Below are 18,169 nucleotides of genomic sequence, written 5' to 3'. Positions count from 1 at the left end.
AACTTTTTTGTTTTTAAATGATTTCAAGTGAGCAGAGCCGCCCCTCCTTTCCTGCAGGATGACGACCAGGTGCTTGGTCAGGAGCTAGAGGATCTGGAACTGCCGAGTCATGTGACACCAGTGAGCCATGCGGCTCATCTTGTCCTTAGCGGTTTAAATATTGCACAGGACAAGGCATGTCTTTCTGCAGATTTTAACACAGACCAAACAAAAAGAAGAACAAACCTGCTCCGAGTTTAGCAGCCTTCTCAAGATCTGCAAAACTTCTGGCAGAAGAGATGGCCTCTGGAAGCTTCAGCGTGAAGGGCAGCACATCCCTGAGACAGAGCAGCAAAAAGACCAGCAGAAGGTGAGAAAGTGAAGGCAGGACACCAACCAAGAGAGAAGACAGACAAACCGACTGATGGATGTGGACACTAGTGTTGGGCTAATCTACAGGGTTTCCTGCAAGGCCTGTTAGAAAGAGATGAGTGATATACGACCGTTCTTCCTGTCCTCTGTTCTCACACACACCTGGAGGTAACACAGCTGCTGTGTTGTCTCGTATGTTGGCTGAAAGTAGGTTTTAGGTTTCATCGGGTTCAGTTGGTCAGACAAAGCCCAGCTGTGCTGAACCTGCTTTGTGCTGTTAACAACCTAAACATGCATCAAAGGAGCATCTTTGCTGCCTTATTGGAGGAGGAGATCTATTCTATTTTCTTCTAAAGCTCAAATGTTCACGGTTTTGGAAACTCCCGATAGGTCAACTGACTCATTTGAGTTGATTGGAGGCACACCTATTCATGTATTTTAAGGCCACACCTGAAACACAATGGTTTCTTGTTTGACATGTTAAGAAAGTCAAAAGAAACAAGACAAGAGGATTTTGCAGCTGCACAAATCTATTTTGTTTACCAATGCTAGAAAGCTTCATGTTCATCTGTTCACACAATCATATGCAAGTGTGGACATGATGGGAACGTTCAACCATCATGCCGCTCAGGAAGTAGATGGGTTCTCTGTCCCACAGATGAACGGGTTCTGGTCCAAAATGTGCAGCTTGACCCCAGAACAAAATCCAAAGACCTTGTGCAGATGCTGCTGAAGCTGGAAGAACAAAGCCAATGTCCAATGTAAAAAAGTGAAAAGTGCCACACTGAAAAAGCCAGGCTGCAGTTTGCAAATAACTCGGGGAATAAAATCTTCATTTTTGGAGCCATGTCTTGTAGTGTGAACAAACTAAAGCAGAATTGTTTGGTCATAATGGCCGCCATTACGTGTGAAAGAGCCTGAGAACACCATCCCATCTGTGAAGTATGGGAGTGGCAGAGTCATGTTGTGGAGCCGTTTTACTGCATTGGGAGCTGGTGTACTTCACAAAATAGACGGCATCATGAGAAAATGACATTATGTGGAAACATTGAAGCCACATCTCAAGACACCAGCAAGAAAGTTAAAGTTAAATAACCCGCAGCTTACAGCCAAACTGGTTATAAAGTGGCGTATGGTCAACAAAGTTAATGTTTTGGAGTGGCCGTCACCAAACCCATCGAACATTTATGGACAAAGCTGTGTGAACCGGACAGCTTATAAACATGACTCGGATCCACCAGTTTAGTCAGGAGGAATGGGCCAAAGTTCCTGCCGACTATTGTGAGAGGCTTGTAGAAGAGAATCCAAAATTGATGATTTTGAAAACATAAATAAATCCATAGCAAAGTCTTTCATTATTGTGGAATTTCACAAATAGAAATAATTTTGCTAATTCTTTTTATTTTATTTATTTATTCTCACACATACACAACAAAGGCTCATGTAGACACGGTAGGTAACATCAAGATAACAGCGCGTGAATCAGGTCTCCAAAGAAGCTCCTGAAGCTACTACATGGCTCCAGATACTAGACTGAACATCAAGTCTGCTTAAATATTATATTTTCAATCAAATCGACTTCATTGAAAATTTACTGCCAAATTATATCAATCAGTCCTTCCAGTTTCTTGCGAATTATCATGGATTTTCATGCAAAATCAACAAATCCCTGCACTTTTTGGCACCAATACATAATTGGGAGTTTATTGCAGATTTTTCTCAAAAATTGTCAAAAGCTTTTTCACTTGTACTAAACAGCTGCCTCAGCCTTAATTGACTTCAGATTATAGTCCATGATCTACATACAGCGAGTAATAAAAACTTCCACTTACCGTCATAAATAAGCGCAAATATTTCCAAATTAGCACCACAAACACTTCGATTCTTATTGCAAAAAAATAATTAAATAAATCACAAACACAATTGCGAAATTCTGGAGGGACTGAAAAAATGTTCACCAATATTTAATTTTAAGAATTCATTACAGTTTAACAGGTTTTATCAACACATTATAGCACAACCGGCCCTTTAAGAGTTTATGAACTTGATTTGGCCGATAAACAAAAATGAGTTTGACACCCCTGATCTATGATAATCCACAGGAACTTTGTAGAACCGACATAAAATGAGTTGGTTTGGTCTTGATTTTGCTTCAGACACTGAGGGGGAAAAAGGTGTGCGTCTTTTTATTTGGTGTACATAAACTTCTGGTTTCAACTGTATAAAAACTTGGGACCATTACTCCAGTAAACCTTTGACCTTTTCCATCGTATTTTTAATATCCTCCCCTCCCCCGCCATTATCACTCAGCGTGTTTAACTGGACAGTTGCAGGAGCTGAATAGGAGGTGACTCAGTGGGAACTCACCTGCTGATGCAGCAGAAAGCCAAGAGGCGAAAAAGGTCTGCAAAGCTCAGCTCTGATCCCTCCAGAGAGAATGCTGCAGGAGAATAAACCAACACAAACTTCACCAAACAAAGATGGCAAAAACAACAACAAAAAGAAAGTTATTTTGCTCAATTTCACTCTTTTTACAAAGTTTTAGATTTTTTTTATCTGATGAAATTACGACAATAATTAATATGAAAATAAAAGATATTAGTAAAATAAAAAAGGAAACTCATGAATAAAAAGAATTAAAAAAGTCGTTTTAATTATTTTTTTCATCTTTATTGTTTGTACAAGTTTTGTCTGCATTATTAAGACTTCATTCTGGTAATATGACTTTTTTTCTCATATTATCACTGTTCTCATATTGTTACAACTTTATTCTCGTAACATTGTTTTTTTTCTTGTGACTCATTTCACAGATGACGCAGCAGCAGGAACCCATGCAGGTTCTCACTGTTGGTTCTAGCTGCTTTTAAAATCAGAGGCCGCCTTAGAAATTTGCTTTCTGGTGACTTTGGAGGTCAGACTGTCAACTTTTTGTCATTTAGTGACTTTCGCTAAATGAGAAAGTCACTCATGTAGTGACTGACTTTCTCACTAAAGTCACATGGATTTAGGATTTCTATAGACAGCGGTCCAGGCTCAGTGTTTGTGTTTGCGTCTCCCCTCCCCCACCGGTTGCAAAGCTCTGCCAGCATTTCACTTTTCATTGTGTTAAAAGAAAGACATCTGGATGTTTGGACAGCTGCTCTTAGCTCACTCACTACAGCTGATCATAAGCAGCTGACTACTTGAGCAGATAGCTTGACTAATGAAACAGCTGGTATCAGCTTCTTATACTGAAAAATCTGAAAAATACTAAGCACCTGAAAACAAACACTCTTCATTCCATGACTTTGCTTTGGTCTACCAAAATAACATTAAAGTAAATGCTCCTAGTGGACCCCAGCCCATTAGTGGTTTAGTATTTGCAGATTTTTCTGGGGAGCAAAACTCAGAATAATTTACAGAAAACGTGCCTATTTGCAGATTTTTTTTTTTTAATGTAGAGCATTTCTGATATATTCAAAAGAAAATGCAGTTTGGGAAGCTACTTGGGAGCAATGCTACTTGACCCGCTGTTAGCTGGCTACGATGGTTTCCACTATGAGTAGTAAAGTATATTTGGAGCTTGAACTGCTAAATTAGGCAGTCAAAAAAAAATTTAAAGTGTGTCTCAAGTATTTGTGGGTTTCAGCTTTAGGAGGCTGTTGGTCCCAAACCCCAGGTACACAGGGGGCACATGGTATTATTAATGTGTGAAATTTCTGGTTAGCATACCATGAGACTCTCATGATGAGTCAAGTCCTCAAGTCCAAATAGAACTGATTTCTGAAGAGAAAAACCAACAAATGTGGCTCACTGCACCCAGTTCAACAGTTTCCAAAGAAAGGAGCTGCATCGACATGTGCTGAGCTTGTGTTTATAGTGGTGGCATTTCAGAAGGCGGCTTCTCTTTGTTTATGCAAGACCCTCAAAAAAAAGTATTCACTCCAGTTAGAGTTATGTGAAACTCTGTCTTTCTAATGCTGATGGGACTTATGAAAGTACAGAAAAAGATGGAGCTCTTCTCTGGGTTGAAGGTTCGGTCTTTGTCAACATGCTAGTTAAAGAGGTCCAGTGCTGAACGCTGGCCACTGGTCCTGACCGATGAAAAGAGAGACTGTCCTGTCAACTCACCAGTAAGCATTTGGAATTTTCATTCTGGTTAAGAACAGCCCGCAAGTACAGAGAAAAGGGGGGAAATTCCACTGTAAATAGACATGAATGAAGGTGTGGTGATTCAGAGTGAAAGAAGAGGAAGAGAGAGAGGAAAAGAAAGAAAAAGAAGATCGGGGTGTTAATGTTTGTTGAACAGCAAACCAAACTGTCGGTCATTTCCTGCAAAGATAAGGCTGCAGAACGTCATCATGTCCATGTCAGAGCAGGAGGAGCGTGCATGGAGCTGATTTGATCCCACACTGAAGTATATAGAATCAGACAATGATGGATTTAAGGCCAAACAGCAGAAAGTCTCTGGGTTTTCCCAGTTTTCCCCATGGTCCCTTTAAGCTTTTCTATCTGTTTTGGTAGTTTTAGCCTATAGATGTCCGGCAGCTTCATTTAGAGATTTCCTCCAGAGTTTTGGAGAACGAGGCAGCAGTCTGAGTTCAACACAGAGGAATGAGAAGGAGAACACCACCTTATTCTAACAATGACCAGAGTGTCCGCATACGTCATCACCTGCTTCTGTAGCTCCCTGTTGCATCACTTACTGAATATTCTCAACAGGTTCTTTGTAAAGCTGCTGCACAACCCGAGAAACCGCTCTAAGAATAGACATGGAAGTAACTCACTGTACAGACTCTCTTTGACTGCAAAGTCTTTGATGGGTTCTGCAGAGTCCTTGTCCATGCGTAGAGAAATAACTTTCTTCTGCAGGCTGGTGGACCTTCTCACCAGGAATGACTGCAGAGAGGAAACAGAGGAGATCAGGCTCACAGTGAACAGCATATTTTAACGACATTTTAATAAAGTCTGGCCTCCATCATAAGTCCCCCGATTGCAGTTTTCTGGCCGATCATCAATCTTTAAAAAGCCTGATCTGACACAAGTGACTTGATAATGCTTAGAGAGCATCATCACAAGCATTTCATTCAACCAATTCTTTCCAACAGAGGTACGATTTACCTCATACAAAAAAGGTTGGTTCATTGGGTAACTGCCTTAAGCAAAAAGTGGTTTAAGGTGGTTTGCGTTTGTCTGCCAGGCAGGAAGCCAGTTACAGAAGAAGCTACCCTGGTTGCTATCCTCTCACCCCAGCGGGCTGGCTCTGCAGTATTCCAGCTGCATCCTGGTGGCTGAGGCCCAGCTGCAGCCACACAGAATGTGTGTGCATCAGTCTCTCCAGGACACTGAGCCGACGGTGGAGAGAGTCATAGCCTGAATCTCTCGCCTTGGTGGGTCCGGGTCCCATCCCAGGACAAGGTGAGGCTTGAAGAAACAGACGTCCCACTTCTTCGCTCAGCCTGAAAAACACAATTAGTCTATTATTCTGTACGTGACTATGAAAACGGAGAAGCATGCCGGGTTCCTGCGCAATAACTGAAATAAAAATTCAACGTAACATTTTCTGGAAGCAAAGTCACAATTTAACAGTAAAACTGTCCCAGCTGGGTAATGTCGAATAAAGCTTTATGAATGAAAATACTTTATAAGTAAAGTTTCCCAACTCAAAAAAAGAATATGGCACATTGCCTTAACCTGAAGTAAAATGACATCTTGCCAACTCAACTGATAAACTTTAATGAGAAGCTTAAGGCTGAATTAAACCCGACTTATTATTTTAATGAAGATTTTACCGTTTTTGTTTTTATAGCACCTGAGTAAGCAGTGTAACTTCTCCCACATTCTCAACACACACACACACACACACACACATTCCCTCTTTGTATCTCTACACAGTAAGGTAGCAACAGGAATGAACAACAGAGTTCCAAACAAAGCCAAACACTCTACCACTTCCTCTACGTTTCTCAGGTACTTTCTGAAAACTGTGAGACAAAAGGGGAATAAATGACCACAGTGACAACTCCAGTTCCAGCGCTTGTTAAACACTTGTCATGAGCACTCTCTACTGGTGGCAACTGGGACTGCATAAGTTAAACAAAACCCAGGATAGAAAATAGTCAGCATTCATACTAGTATTTAATAGAGACAGTAGGAGCTTACCCCACATGTGCATCAGTTTCCCGGTTGTCTTCCGCTGTCTCCGTCTTTCTCCCCATCTCTTTCTTCAGGGTGCCGATCTCCCAGACGATCGAGTCAATCAACTACAAAGACACAAACGGCAATATGACTGAGGATGTTTTAAAGATATAGTTTCATACAATTAAAACTTTTCTATGGCACTTTATCACTATAAGACCTACACTTGGACAAGACTGAAGTGGAGTGCAGTCTGCAACTCTGATATTAATTTTAAAAAAAGCCCATCAAGACACTGGAGTTTGAATAAGGACATCCCTCACAAGTAATTGTTGTCATTCTACAGCTGCCCATAGGGAATGTGATGCTCTGCATGGCTAGTGAATGAGTGTGCCTGTAAACCAGACCAGAGTATGGGCTGGTCTGGTCACATCCTAAGAAGAACGGAGCATGAAAACTAAACTGATTACACAAAGCAAAAACACAATTACAGTACAAAAGGTTACTCAATAACCCTAAAGAAATTATAAGGTTTTTATAAATATCTTTATTCAAATAACACTGGTCCCTCTAACTTTGAATTTCTATATAATAATTCATTGCCTTAATTCAGTGAACCACAGAAAATGGTTACCTTCAACAACAGCTTAAGCCAGAAGTCTACAGAGAATTCTGGCCTCTGCTGTCCCACATATACCAAAATATAAGGGTGAGTTGTAGTGATGCATGGAAAGTCAGCATTGAGTCAGAGTCAGAGCATGTAGAGTTGATGCACACGCTGGTGCCATATTCTCCTAAAATGAGCTGTCATGGAGGAATTTTATAAATGCTAGCGCAGGTGAACCTGCTCTGCAAGAACCCCGTCAAAATCATCCAACTTGATGTTGTGTGGCTTTCCATGATTAAATGATCAAATTGTGAAAAACTGGAAGGCATGTTCAAGGTTCTGCACATGAAATGTTGGCTCTGTCTGTATTTTGGGGCCTCACTTAGGATAACCTTCAACATGCATATCGTTTGTTTCTTCCTCCATCAAGACATGATACTGAATCACACTTGCAGGGATTACTTACATTTGTTTTCATTTCTCAAAGAGGCACATGTCAAGAGAGGAGTCTGGTATTCCTTTATTTATGATCAATTCCACATAGGCAGCAATATACGCAGGAATTGTTGTTAGATCAATGCGTACACATAGTTTCATGAATGTGGATTTTTTTTGTGCTTACCCAGTTTTTGGGATTTATGTTAAAAATTATTTGCTATTCGACTCTGTAAAACCAACCCTAAATCATGGTGGGGAGTACAGGGTGTTCGCAACCCTGTACTCCCCCAAGCTCAGAGGAAATCTTTCTGAAAACTCCTCAGTTTACCTCAGTGTGGCTCTGACTCACTGAGCAGACCACTCCACCGATGTTCTTCACACAGCTGAAACATGCATAAACACAGGTGTGGAAACAGAGCAGAAAACCAGCAAACTGACAGAACTAACCTGTATATCAAGCTGCCCTCATCAAAAAGCTTCACGCTGAACAATTATCCAAGTCTTATGATCTCATATTTGAACTGACCATGGGTTCTTGCTGTGTGTGGTTCAGTGGATCTTGATCTGATCTTTGTAGATTGAGGCTCGTTTCATTTCCTCTTTGGCTGACTGGTCAGATTTTCTGTTGACCAACAGCTTCAACAGAAAGAGGAAGTATTGAGCTCAGCTGTTTCAGAGCAAATCATCATTTCCGATTCATTATTCCACGTGACCACGTTACCTGAGAGAATCAGCCAGTTTCCATGAAGAACACAGCAAACTGTGTTCTCCATGGAACCTCAGGTCCACACAACATACAATACTGTTCAACAATTGGCCTCCTTCACAACAGAAAAATCTACTTTATATGCTTTACATGATTTTGTAAAAAAACAAAACAAAAACAAGCACAGCCATGAAAGTTATAGAAAGAGACAAAGAAAATAATAACAGGTGTGTGTAAAGACACAGAAGCCATGTTTGTGAAAGCACAGTACAGCTAGGACTCCAGCAGAACCAGTTTTACGTGGGGGGAAAATAAATCCATCAGTCAGAAGAAAAAAAGAATGTGAGCCTGGCTCATCTCCAAAACCAAACTGGGCTTTATTGTATGTATGCTCTCGCTCACAACAAATTAACCTCCGTTACTCTCTACCTCCCTACAGCTGAAACACAGCCGGTATACATCTTGACCCTTTTACACAACAAGGTCTGATCTTAGTGTGAATTAAGCTTTTAAGTGGTTTGGATGACATGATTAAATGTCATGTCAGTTTCGTACGGTGGCCCAAAAGAGTCAACAAAATGCGAAAGCTATAAAACAAGTTAAGCTCTGCTCAAATGGAAGTTACACCAACATCCGTCTTAGCACAACCTCCACAACATCTATTTTAGAGTGATGCAAATTATAGTATAACCTCGTTTTAGCATAACTTCCATTCTAGCATAACTTTTGTTTCAGAATAACCTCTGTTTTAGCACAACGTACTTTTAGCGGAAAATCAGTTTTAGCATATCGTCCACTGTGGCTTTTGCATATTGTTGACCCTTCTGGGCCACTGTAGTTATGTTTTAAACCACTAAAACTTTCCTTCACACTGTTGCAGTGGTTTAAACATTTTTCAATGAGACAGTGATAAAGGGTCTGCAGTAAAGGAGCAAAGTAAAAGGCCCACATGATCGGGCCAAAGTCAAACAGTCGACTTGGGGAATTCGATTTCGCACACATCCCTCAAGATTCACAAACACCCCTCCTACAGCCAGAGTAAACAGTGATCATGGCAAAAAGGAACGCCTATTATGAGTTTACAAGTTCAGAGAAAGAGAAAATAATGATTGGTAAGCTGAAATATCTCATTTTATTTTTCATGTTGTCAGGAATCAGAATAAGGACGGAAGGCGTTAGTGGGACGTTAATTTTCCACGTAGGACCAGAACCCTGGAAGGTGAGTTTAATGTTTTGGTCCAATATGCGGCAAATGGATAGCAAGATGAACATCATCTACTTTTGTAGGTGGACAGCAAGAGGCTGAGAACCAAAAGATGTGATTTTTGTCACACAACTGTGACAATGAGAGACGATTTGTGGCACATTAACCCGTGCATGATGTTTCCTACTTGCTGCTGCGCACTGCAACTGATCTGGCTGAAAGAAGATTGCCACACTTTTCCTTTACAAGAAACAGAAGCTCATGCTTTGACCAGAGAAAAATAGCTGTGGTTTTTGGGAATGGATCCAATACCCAAAAACACTCTTTAGAGCAGAGCTGTCAAACTCCACACCTCGAGGGCCACAACTTTTATCTGTGCCTCTGCTGAAACAATTAATTAGGTCATTAGCAGGACTTTGTCTACAAACTGAGGAGGTAATTCAGCAATTTGATTACAGTGTCTTAGACCAGAGGCACATCTAAAAAATGCAAAACAGTGGCCCTGGAGGATTGGAGTTTGACACCCCCGCTTTAGAAGAACTTTAATCATCTCTAACCCATGATGTGAAACTTTCTTTTATCAGTCAAAATTCCTTAAGTTTGCAAACTGGTCCAATATGACCACAGACTAATTTCTTCCCGTAACATAAATATGAGGCTTACAGCTATCTGTCTTCATGAAAAAAGCCTGGGTTGTGAAATCAGAGAAAACTAAAACTTAACCAAAATAGCAGTTTGAGTGAGCAGGCTAATCTGTCTCTCCCCTCTAACTGGTACCTTTGCTGCTCCATACTAGGAGCAAGAGATCTGCATTCACACCCCAAGCTTTTAAAATAATCCTAGATTCTCCTCATGAAAATCCCAACAACAGAGAGCTGTTCCTGATTACTCAGAGTTCACACACCTTGAAGAAACTGCCCTTCATCTCCTGCTCACAGGATGCACTGATCGACATGTCTCTTTGTCGCTGAGCCATCTGTGGAAGAGACAAGACATTAAATATGAAGGCAAAAAGAAAAAAACAAAACAAGAACATTAAAATTTGCCAGGAAAACTAAATTTACTGAACAGAAAGAGATATAAAGGTCTGTGACTGATTTCTCTCATTTAATGAAAACATTATGAACATGTGAATTCACCTGACAGAGTCTGTTTACCAATGGTGAGTGGTGAGACACTTACCATTGGTTAACCCCCAATTCTTGCTTTATTTGGAGAAGTTGAATAACCAGTTACTGTCAGGAATGGCCTTAAAAGGCAGACTTGTCGCCATTAAAGAGTCCTTACTGTAAGACATGAGGAGTGTGACATCATCACCCTGGCAGGTATGAAGTGACTCAGTCAGTACAAAACAAGCTGCCATAGATAACAGCAATGTTTAATAAAAAAATTTAAAAACAAGGACATCATTGGCAAAAAGCAGAGGTGTAATCCGAAATCCACCAAAACAGATACTCTCAACACCTTAGCGGCACCAAGAAATTCTGTCTATAAAAGTAATGAACATAAAAGGTGACAATGGTCAGCCTTGGCGGAGTCCAACTCAAACCGGAAATTAGCCCAACCTACTGTCAGTGATGCGGACTAGACTCTGCCACTGGTCATACAGGGACCCAACAGCCTGTATCAAAGGGCCTTCTACCACATCCTCCTGGAGGACCCTAAACAGGGCTCCCAGAGACGGTCGAACACTTCTCCGAGTTCATGAAACACATGTAGACTGGAACAAACCTTGCCAGGGAAGCTTAAGAGTGTGACCCCTCTGTACTTGGAGCAATGTCTGCGGTCCTCCTTTTTGAGTAGGGGGACCACCATCCCGGTCTGCCAATCCAGGGGAACTGCCCCAAGCAATATTGCAGAGTCGAGTTACCCAACTCAACCCTACAACAACCAGAGCCTTAGGAACTCCGGGCAAATCTGATCCACCCCGGGAAGTGAATCAGATCAGATCGCCAAGATCGCCACCCTCACCACACATGGTCCCATGGTCCCTTCCACAGGTGGTAAGCCCCTGGGAAGGGGGGGCGACACACGTCCCCTCTTAGTGTGTCGCCCGAAGAGCGACACACGAAGAAGTGCCACCAGGCACTTGCCAACCCCTCCTCCAGGCCTGGCTCAAGAGAGAGCCCGGTGGGAAGGGGACACTGTTTCCAACAATCATATAAGGGGTCTTTGGGCTGGGCTTTGTCTGGTTCTTCACCTAGGACCTGCCTGCCTTTGGTGACCCTACTAGGGGCAAGAAGCTCCTGGCAGCATAGCTCCTAGGATCTAGGATCACTGGGTCACTTAAACCCCTCCACCACAATAAGGTGGCAGCACCTGCTGAAACCACTAAATCACTTTAACCACATTATCAGTCTCGATATACTGATGTTAAAATTCTAGATCTTAGAATTTTAACATCAGTATATGCGGGGGGCTGAAGCAGCTGCTTACTTTATTTATGCCATGGGCCGGTTCTAAATCTGACCAGCATTACATGGCGTTTTAGATCCACTGGCTGATTACTTACTTGGGGTTTAACAGAAGTGCAAAAACTTATTATTGCTTTAGTGCTAGTATTATTTGTTTTTGTTTGATGCTTCAAGATTATAGTTGTGTGTTTAAGAACCGTCAACAATGTCTTCCAGTAATATTTTACATTTCCTGTCATAACATTTTTTAATACAAAAGCACGGCTTAACAGGTTTTCTGGGGAAATTCTGGATGCCTATCAGATTCCAGTTCAAGGAAGTACTGTCTTTTTTATGCAAGTAGCTAAATATAAAACAGCATTATTGTCAACCCAGTTCCTGTGATTACATACCTGATCTATTTTAAGAAGCATCTCCATCAGGGCAGACTTGGATTCAACGCAAATATCAGATTTTTAAGCTCTTCAGTTCTGCTCTATCAGAAACCTGCACACCTCCCTTGTGAGGTTTTAGAATATAACTCCTGTGAATTGTAACTTCATAGATATGGAGGTCATGAATTCATATACCTGTTCTGTTCAGCACATCCTGTACGACCATGGGGAAAGAAATGGGCCGACCCTGTGATTTCACAGCTTGTAGAAGCACCTTTATGCAGAAATAAATTATTTTCCATTTTAATGTGTCACTTTCTCACACATCATCACACAGGACCTTTAGTTCACAGTTTGCTTGGGATGACCGTTCTGTGTCTTCAGCTGGTTCCACACAACCAGAATGTCGGATCAACCTCTAGTCTTTTCTAGAACTCGGTGTGAGTGCGCCTCAGTGGGTAGTATGTTTTAGGATCATTTTGAAGTTCCATCCCACTGCCTAGAGGAAAAAGCAACGGGTTTAGACTTGCCTGTGGAGGCAAGAAATTACAGGGAAAAGGGTTTACCCCTGCAAAGCTCCAAGTAACTTTTCACAGTCGGCACATTTGGTTTTCTTCCAAATTCTGTTATCTTTACTACATTTATCTTTCGCAATTTCATATTCAAGAAGGCAACTTAAGCTTCTCAACTGATGTACTAAAGTCTGCAAGGAGAAAAAATAAAAATATTGTATGAGTCAAGAGAAGGAGTATAATTTTTTTTATGAAAACAGCAAATATAGAACATTCTATGTTTTTGTGTAGTGGTAAAACTACCTGATTTTTACTTTTTGTATGTTTCGAAAGGTTTATCCCTCCTTCTCTGTCTGTATGAATATTACAATACAATAGAATAGTCTGCATCACAAAGGGCAAGACATGTATCAGAAGAAACATTTGTCTAGAGAAAGAATTGAAAATCATTATTTAAAGCTCCAGACATGATTGTGACAGCTCTGTTGAATTTATGATTAGTGTTCAGAATCCGAGCCTGACCCAAAATGTGGGCATTGTCGGGACAAATTATTTGCTCGACATCGATTCGAGTTTCTGTGGCACATTTAACAAACCTGCACCGCATACAGATCAGAGACAACTAAAGAATACTATGAATCCATTTGTAGTCTAACTGGAAAAATCGACAGCTTATCATATTGAGAAAAGAAAGAAATGTGCAGAAGTTAATTAACTTTAACAACCACATCTCACTGCAGAGCTAAGTACATGCGTGGCCTCGCCCTGCTCAGCTCCCCTTAATCACATATCCCAGATGACTTGCACCTGACTCACCCTGGTTTTTTGAAACCGCAAATAAAAAGTTAGATGTGTCCGTCTGTTTTTATGCGTGTTGGGATGTGGCTCATCTTGTTGACTATTACTAATTAAACCGAATAAAAATAAATGCAACTGAATAAAATATATTATTATTATTCAAAAACTGACGAGAAAATAGATTGCCAGAATTTTTTTTTAATGCCAAAATGATAAACAACAAAAAAAAAAACCCGTCTAACATGACCTACGATTTTGCTGAACAAGATTATTCAATGAAGATTCAGGGAACTGATAAAACCTCATCTGTGGAACCACCATGTGTGAGACTCAAACAAGCACAAAAAACAAAAAGAAAACGAAAAAGCGGGGGTGGTCGAGCCTTGACTGATTTATCAAGGCTCGACTATCAAGGTTTGACTGATTAACTACCACGCAATAATTGTTATTAAAACAAGAAATAATCGTACCGGAGCCAAAGCAACAAGCTAAGTGAGAAACAGTGATACTTTTTGGCTTCCTCATAGATCTGGACATGGACACAGTGAAGCTTCTGCATCAGAAAAAAATACTGGAAAGTCACAAATACTGGGCTGTGAGGGCAGCGACTCAGGCTGGATTTACCACAGGTGTGGGAAGAAGAAACAGAAGTATTAACTACCAACTCTTGTACAGTTAAAACTAGAAGTTTATACTGAATAAAGACATCCACCTGTTTTCCTCACTGTCTGAAGTGAAATTAGACCAAACTTCTCTCATCTCAGATAAGTTAGAATTACCTAAATTATTTTTTATTTGATAAGCAAGTTTAATAATGTAAGAAAACCACAATTTTCTGCTCAATCAGTTAGTATTTAAAACAACCGTCACAAAATAATGTTAAAATTAAATAATGATCTTTTAAAATTCAGCATTTCATGAAAAAAATTGTCTATGTTATGGAAAGATGGTGGACCTGAAAAATGTCAGGTTTTTAAGATAATGGCCTCTTATTAATTAACTGTTAGTCAATCAACAAGATCAATCAACTGTAACTTGCAATGACAAAATCAACACCACAGCATGCACAACCTTTATATTGACATTAGCAACATTATCAAGAACCCAGAGCATCCCATGCTGAGGAGATCCTCTAGAAATCAGGCCAATTCCTAACTGGGATCATCTACCTGTGCAAAAGTGGTCAGAGTAATCCTGGAGATGATCCAGAGGCCAAGCGAGCCTTTCGGGAAACGCACCGTTTGAATTCTTGACCCATGAGTCATGGTCCAGGCAGAACACAGCATTAGTCTCCTGTGGTACCAGTACCAGCACTAAGCACATTAGCAGATTGCCGAGAAGATTGAAAAAACAACCTCTCAGTACAAGGGAAGTAGATTTATCCCTCTCCTGTTTCTTAAATAAACAAGTCAACGACAAAACTGTCAAGTTAGGGACATGATGTTCATGTGTATGTACCACCAATCTACAGATAAAAGGTTTCCCCCAGAAAACTTTTGAAAATCCCAGCAGCACCAGGGCAGTCTACTGTGTTTTTATGTTAAAAAATGTTAAAAGTTGACTGGAAATTTAATAACATGATTAGGTAATTATATTATTGGAAGACATTGCTGACAACACTTAAAACAAGTACAGAATCCTAAAAAATGCAAATAAAAAAATAGAATTACTATAAATTATATAGAATTTTGGACTAGTTAAATTCTAGTGCTAAGATCTTCCTCCTGGCTCTGATTGGTTGTTTTTGGTCGGAGCAGTACATTTCTTCAGATGGCATTGATCTTTTCACAGATTATCTGTTTCATAAACTGTCACGACATGGTGACAGTTTTTAAAAGTATGTAAAAAGAATCTTCTTTGTGAAAGTTACATACTGCAGCAGTAAATAGTTTAACATTTAATTTTAACATTCAATTTAGCTGGTAAGTTTACTTGCAAAAAAAAAAAAAAAAGATTGTTTGCGGCCATAACTACCTATGGCAATAATCTGATGGGTTTAATCTTTGTGTTTGTTCACAAATACAACTCAGAAAATAATTGGCATTGATTAATTAAGATTAGCCAATTAAAAGTGGTGTCCCTTTGCAAATTCTACTAAATTTGTATTGAAAATGCTGTCAGTGAACTGAACTACCTGCTGATTCTCAAATTCCTTACCCCCCCCCACCTCCCCCATTGTACAGTTAAATTGGTTTTTAACTGTACATCGACCTTGAGTGTTCAGAACAGTGGATTTTTATGACATGCATCATTATTATTATTATTAGAGTAAAAGTAAGAAATAGTAATTCTGGATATAGGATACAGGGTTTGCCTCAGAAAACATGCTAAGCTCGATGCTCAGGGCGCTACAGGAGTCATCCAGCCACCCGCCCTGTTTTTGAGTTAAAAAATGTTTAAAGTTGACAGAAAATTTGAAAACATCATTTGATACTTATGCATTTTTGGAACACTGAAAGGTTAATACCTAATCACCAATTATAGTCTTAAAAAAGGCAATCTTTTTTTTTTTTTTTTTTAAACTAATAAATTAACACTGTAAGCCTGGTAGGGGCACAAGTAAAGCCTGGTGGCCCGCCTGGTGTGGAAAACCGTGGTATAGGTGACCTGTTGACATAATCCAGAGAGTTTGTTGTCACCTCTTAGGATTTGAGAGAAATAAACATTTGAAAATGACACCAAAACACGTTTCTGTATTGCCAGCATGAGGTACTGTGACATGGCATTCCTTCCAAATAAGTAGTTTTAAAATGTAAACAAAAAAATAATAAATGCGACATACTCTTGAGAAATGTAGACGGCTCCGCGTACTTTATGAAAACATCTGATGTAGTAGACACTTCACTAGGACAATGTTAAACAAAGCAGAGGAGAAGCTGCTTCATATTTCAATAATTATTGCTGGTTTGTGTTGCAATAAGTGGCACCGAGAGCTGTTGATTCATGTGTTAAGTCAGCGCGAGCTGTGAAAGACCCTCGACCGTGAATGATGCGGTTTTCTTTATCTTTACTTCAACTCGCGGAGCAACAGGTGGTGGCAGAGGACAATCAGCTGCATTACGTGGGACTGGGCCACGGCAAAACAGGCAGTAGAATCCAAACCGCAGCAGTTAGTCAACAAGGACGAAAGAACTGCGGTAGTCTAACTTACCAACCGAGGAGAACGCTGCTCGCTGACCGAAGGAACCTCCACCTCACCGTGGAGGAGAAGCACCACCACATGTCCATGAATTAATTGTCTCACATTCGTAAAAGTAGTTCGTCTAAACTCTGGTTAAAGCAAGTGAAACCCCCAAACAGTCAGTCTCCCTCCATATTCCCAAAGGGTTGTCGACTCAACTTCGCGGATTCTTATTGTCTCCATATAAATTTCCGCTACTACGCACAGAACTTCCGCTGTTTTCCAAAATAAACTACTGATAGAGCGTTGGGGATTAGTGCTGCGTTCCAGTTGTAGTCGGAACTGGGAAATACCGGCTACCCATAGTCGGAAAATCAACTGGAAAGCCCTCCGAGGTCGAATTTCCTACTGGGGAAATTGGGAGCAATCCCCCCTGTCCCCCATTAGAACTTGTTAGGCGACTTTCAATTTGGTTATGGCCGCTGCTCGCAAAAATAGCTCTGAAGGGAAACCTGTTTATTTTACAAGACACGTGTAAGAGTCTGTCCAAAACCAACGGAAAGTAAAGATTAAGATGATGTTGGATAGAGCTAGTGTTATGGACATAAACTACTGCTGTTGCCTGTGGTGTGATGTCAAACCTATAGCTCCGAGTTCTTTTGGCATAACTGGAACAATAACCAAGACATATATTTTTAAGTACACCTGTGACATACTCAGCCAATCACATGGCAACAACTCAATATACTTAGGTCTCCAGTTCCAGTGGCAGGGAATGTGTGTTGGAAAAGTCTTTGCACTTACTTTTTTTTGTTTTGGACATTTCTTGTGTGTGTGTGTGTGTGTGTGTGTGTGTGTGTGTGTGTGTGTGTGTGTGTGTGTGTGTGTGTGTGTGTGTGTGTGTGTGTGTGTGTGTGTGTGTGTGTGTGTGTGTGTGTGTGTGTGTGCTGGGGGGAGGAGGAGGCTTGGTTCAAAGTGTTATAACCAGGAAAAGTTTAGCATCTAAAAAGCTAATGTTTCATTTGTTGAAGCCAGAATATTCAGCTGTTAGTTTTGGGAGTTTTGTTCTGCCAGGATTTACGTGATAGCTGGTCATATCAACAACCAGGAAGATTATATAACTATCCATCCATCCATCCATCCATTTTCTTGCACCCTTTTTCCCTCTGTGGGGTCGGGAGGGGTGCTGGTGCCCATCTCCAGCCAACGTTTCGGGCGAGAGGCGGGGTACACCCTGGACAGGTCGCCAGTCTGTCGCAGGGCAACACAGAGACACACAGGACACACAACCATGCACACACACACTCACACCTAGGGGCAATTTGGAGAGGCCAATTAACCTGACAGTCATGTTTTTGGACTGTGGGAGGAAACCGGAGTACCCGGAGAAAACCCACGCACGCACAGGGAGAACATGCAAACTCCATGCAGAAAGACTATACAACTAACATTTTATTATTATTATTATTACTATTATTATTATTATTACTTTTCTTTTCTTTTTTTATCAGAATGTCACTTCGAATG

General features: G+C 40.6%; 1 protein-coding gene across 3 annotated transcripts in view; it reads right to left on the bottom strand.

Annotated features, from left to right (window-relative positions):
- Positions 1 to 16,912, bottom strand: part of LOC103476509 (ras and Rab interactor 2-like) — a 28,995-nt gene extending 12,083 nt beyond the window's left edge. The window contains exons 1-8 of one of the 3 annotated variants that reach the window (XM_008428914.2): positions 16,673 to 16,912; positions 10,606 to 10,709; positions 10,328 to 10,399; positions 6,493 to 6,593; positions 5,579 to 5,789; positions 5,118 to 5,229; positions 2,719 to 2,791; positions 226 to 317 (exon numbers count right to left, since the gene is read on the bottom strand). In XM_008428914.2, the coding sequence (XP_008427136.1) occupies positions 226 to 317; positions 2,719 to 2,791; positions 5,118 to 5,229; positions 5,579 to 5,789; positions 6,493 to 6,593; positions 10,328 to 10,399; positions 10,606 to 10,608 (664 nt within the window). In that variant the 5' untranslated portion in view covers positions 10,609 to 10,709; positions 16,673 to 16,912. The remainder of the gene's footprint in view (positions 1 to 225; positions 318 to 2,718; positions 2,792 to 5,117; positions 5,230 to 5,578; positions 5,790 to 6,492; positions 6,594 to 10,327; positions 10,400 to 10,605; positions 10,710 to 16,672) is intronic. The other 2 variants (XM_008428915.2, XM_008428916.2) reach the window with 2 other exon arrangements.
- Between the last annotated feature and the right edge of the window lie 1,257 nt (positions 16,913 to 18,169).

This window comes from Poecilia reticulata, linkage group LG15 (assembly GCF_000633615.1).
Source record: "Poecilia reticulata strain Guanapo linkage group LG15, Guppy_female_1.0+MT, whole genome shotgun sequence".
In the NCBI taxonomy this organism is placed as follows: Eukaryota; Metazoa; Chordata; class Actinopteri; order Cyprinodontiformes; family Poeciliidae; genus Poecilia; species Poecilia reticulata.
Note: the sequence above shows the minus strand (reverse complement) of the source record. Positions and strands in the feature narration are given on the sequence as shown.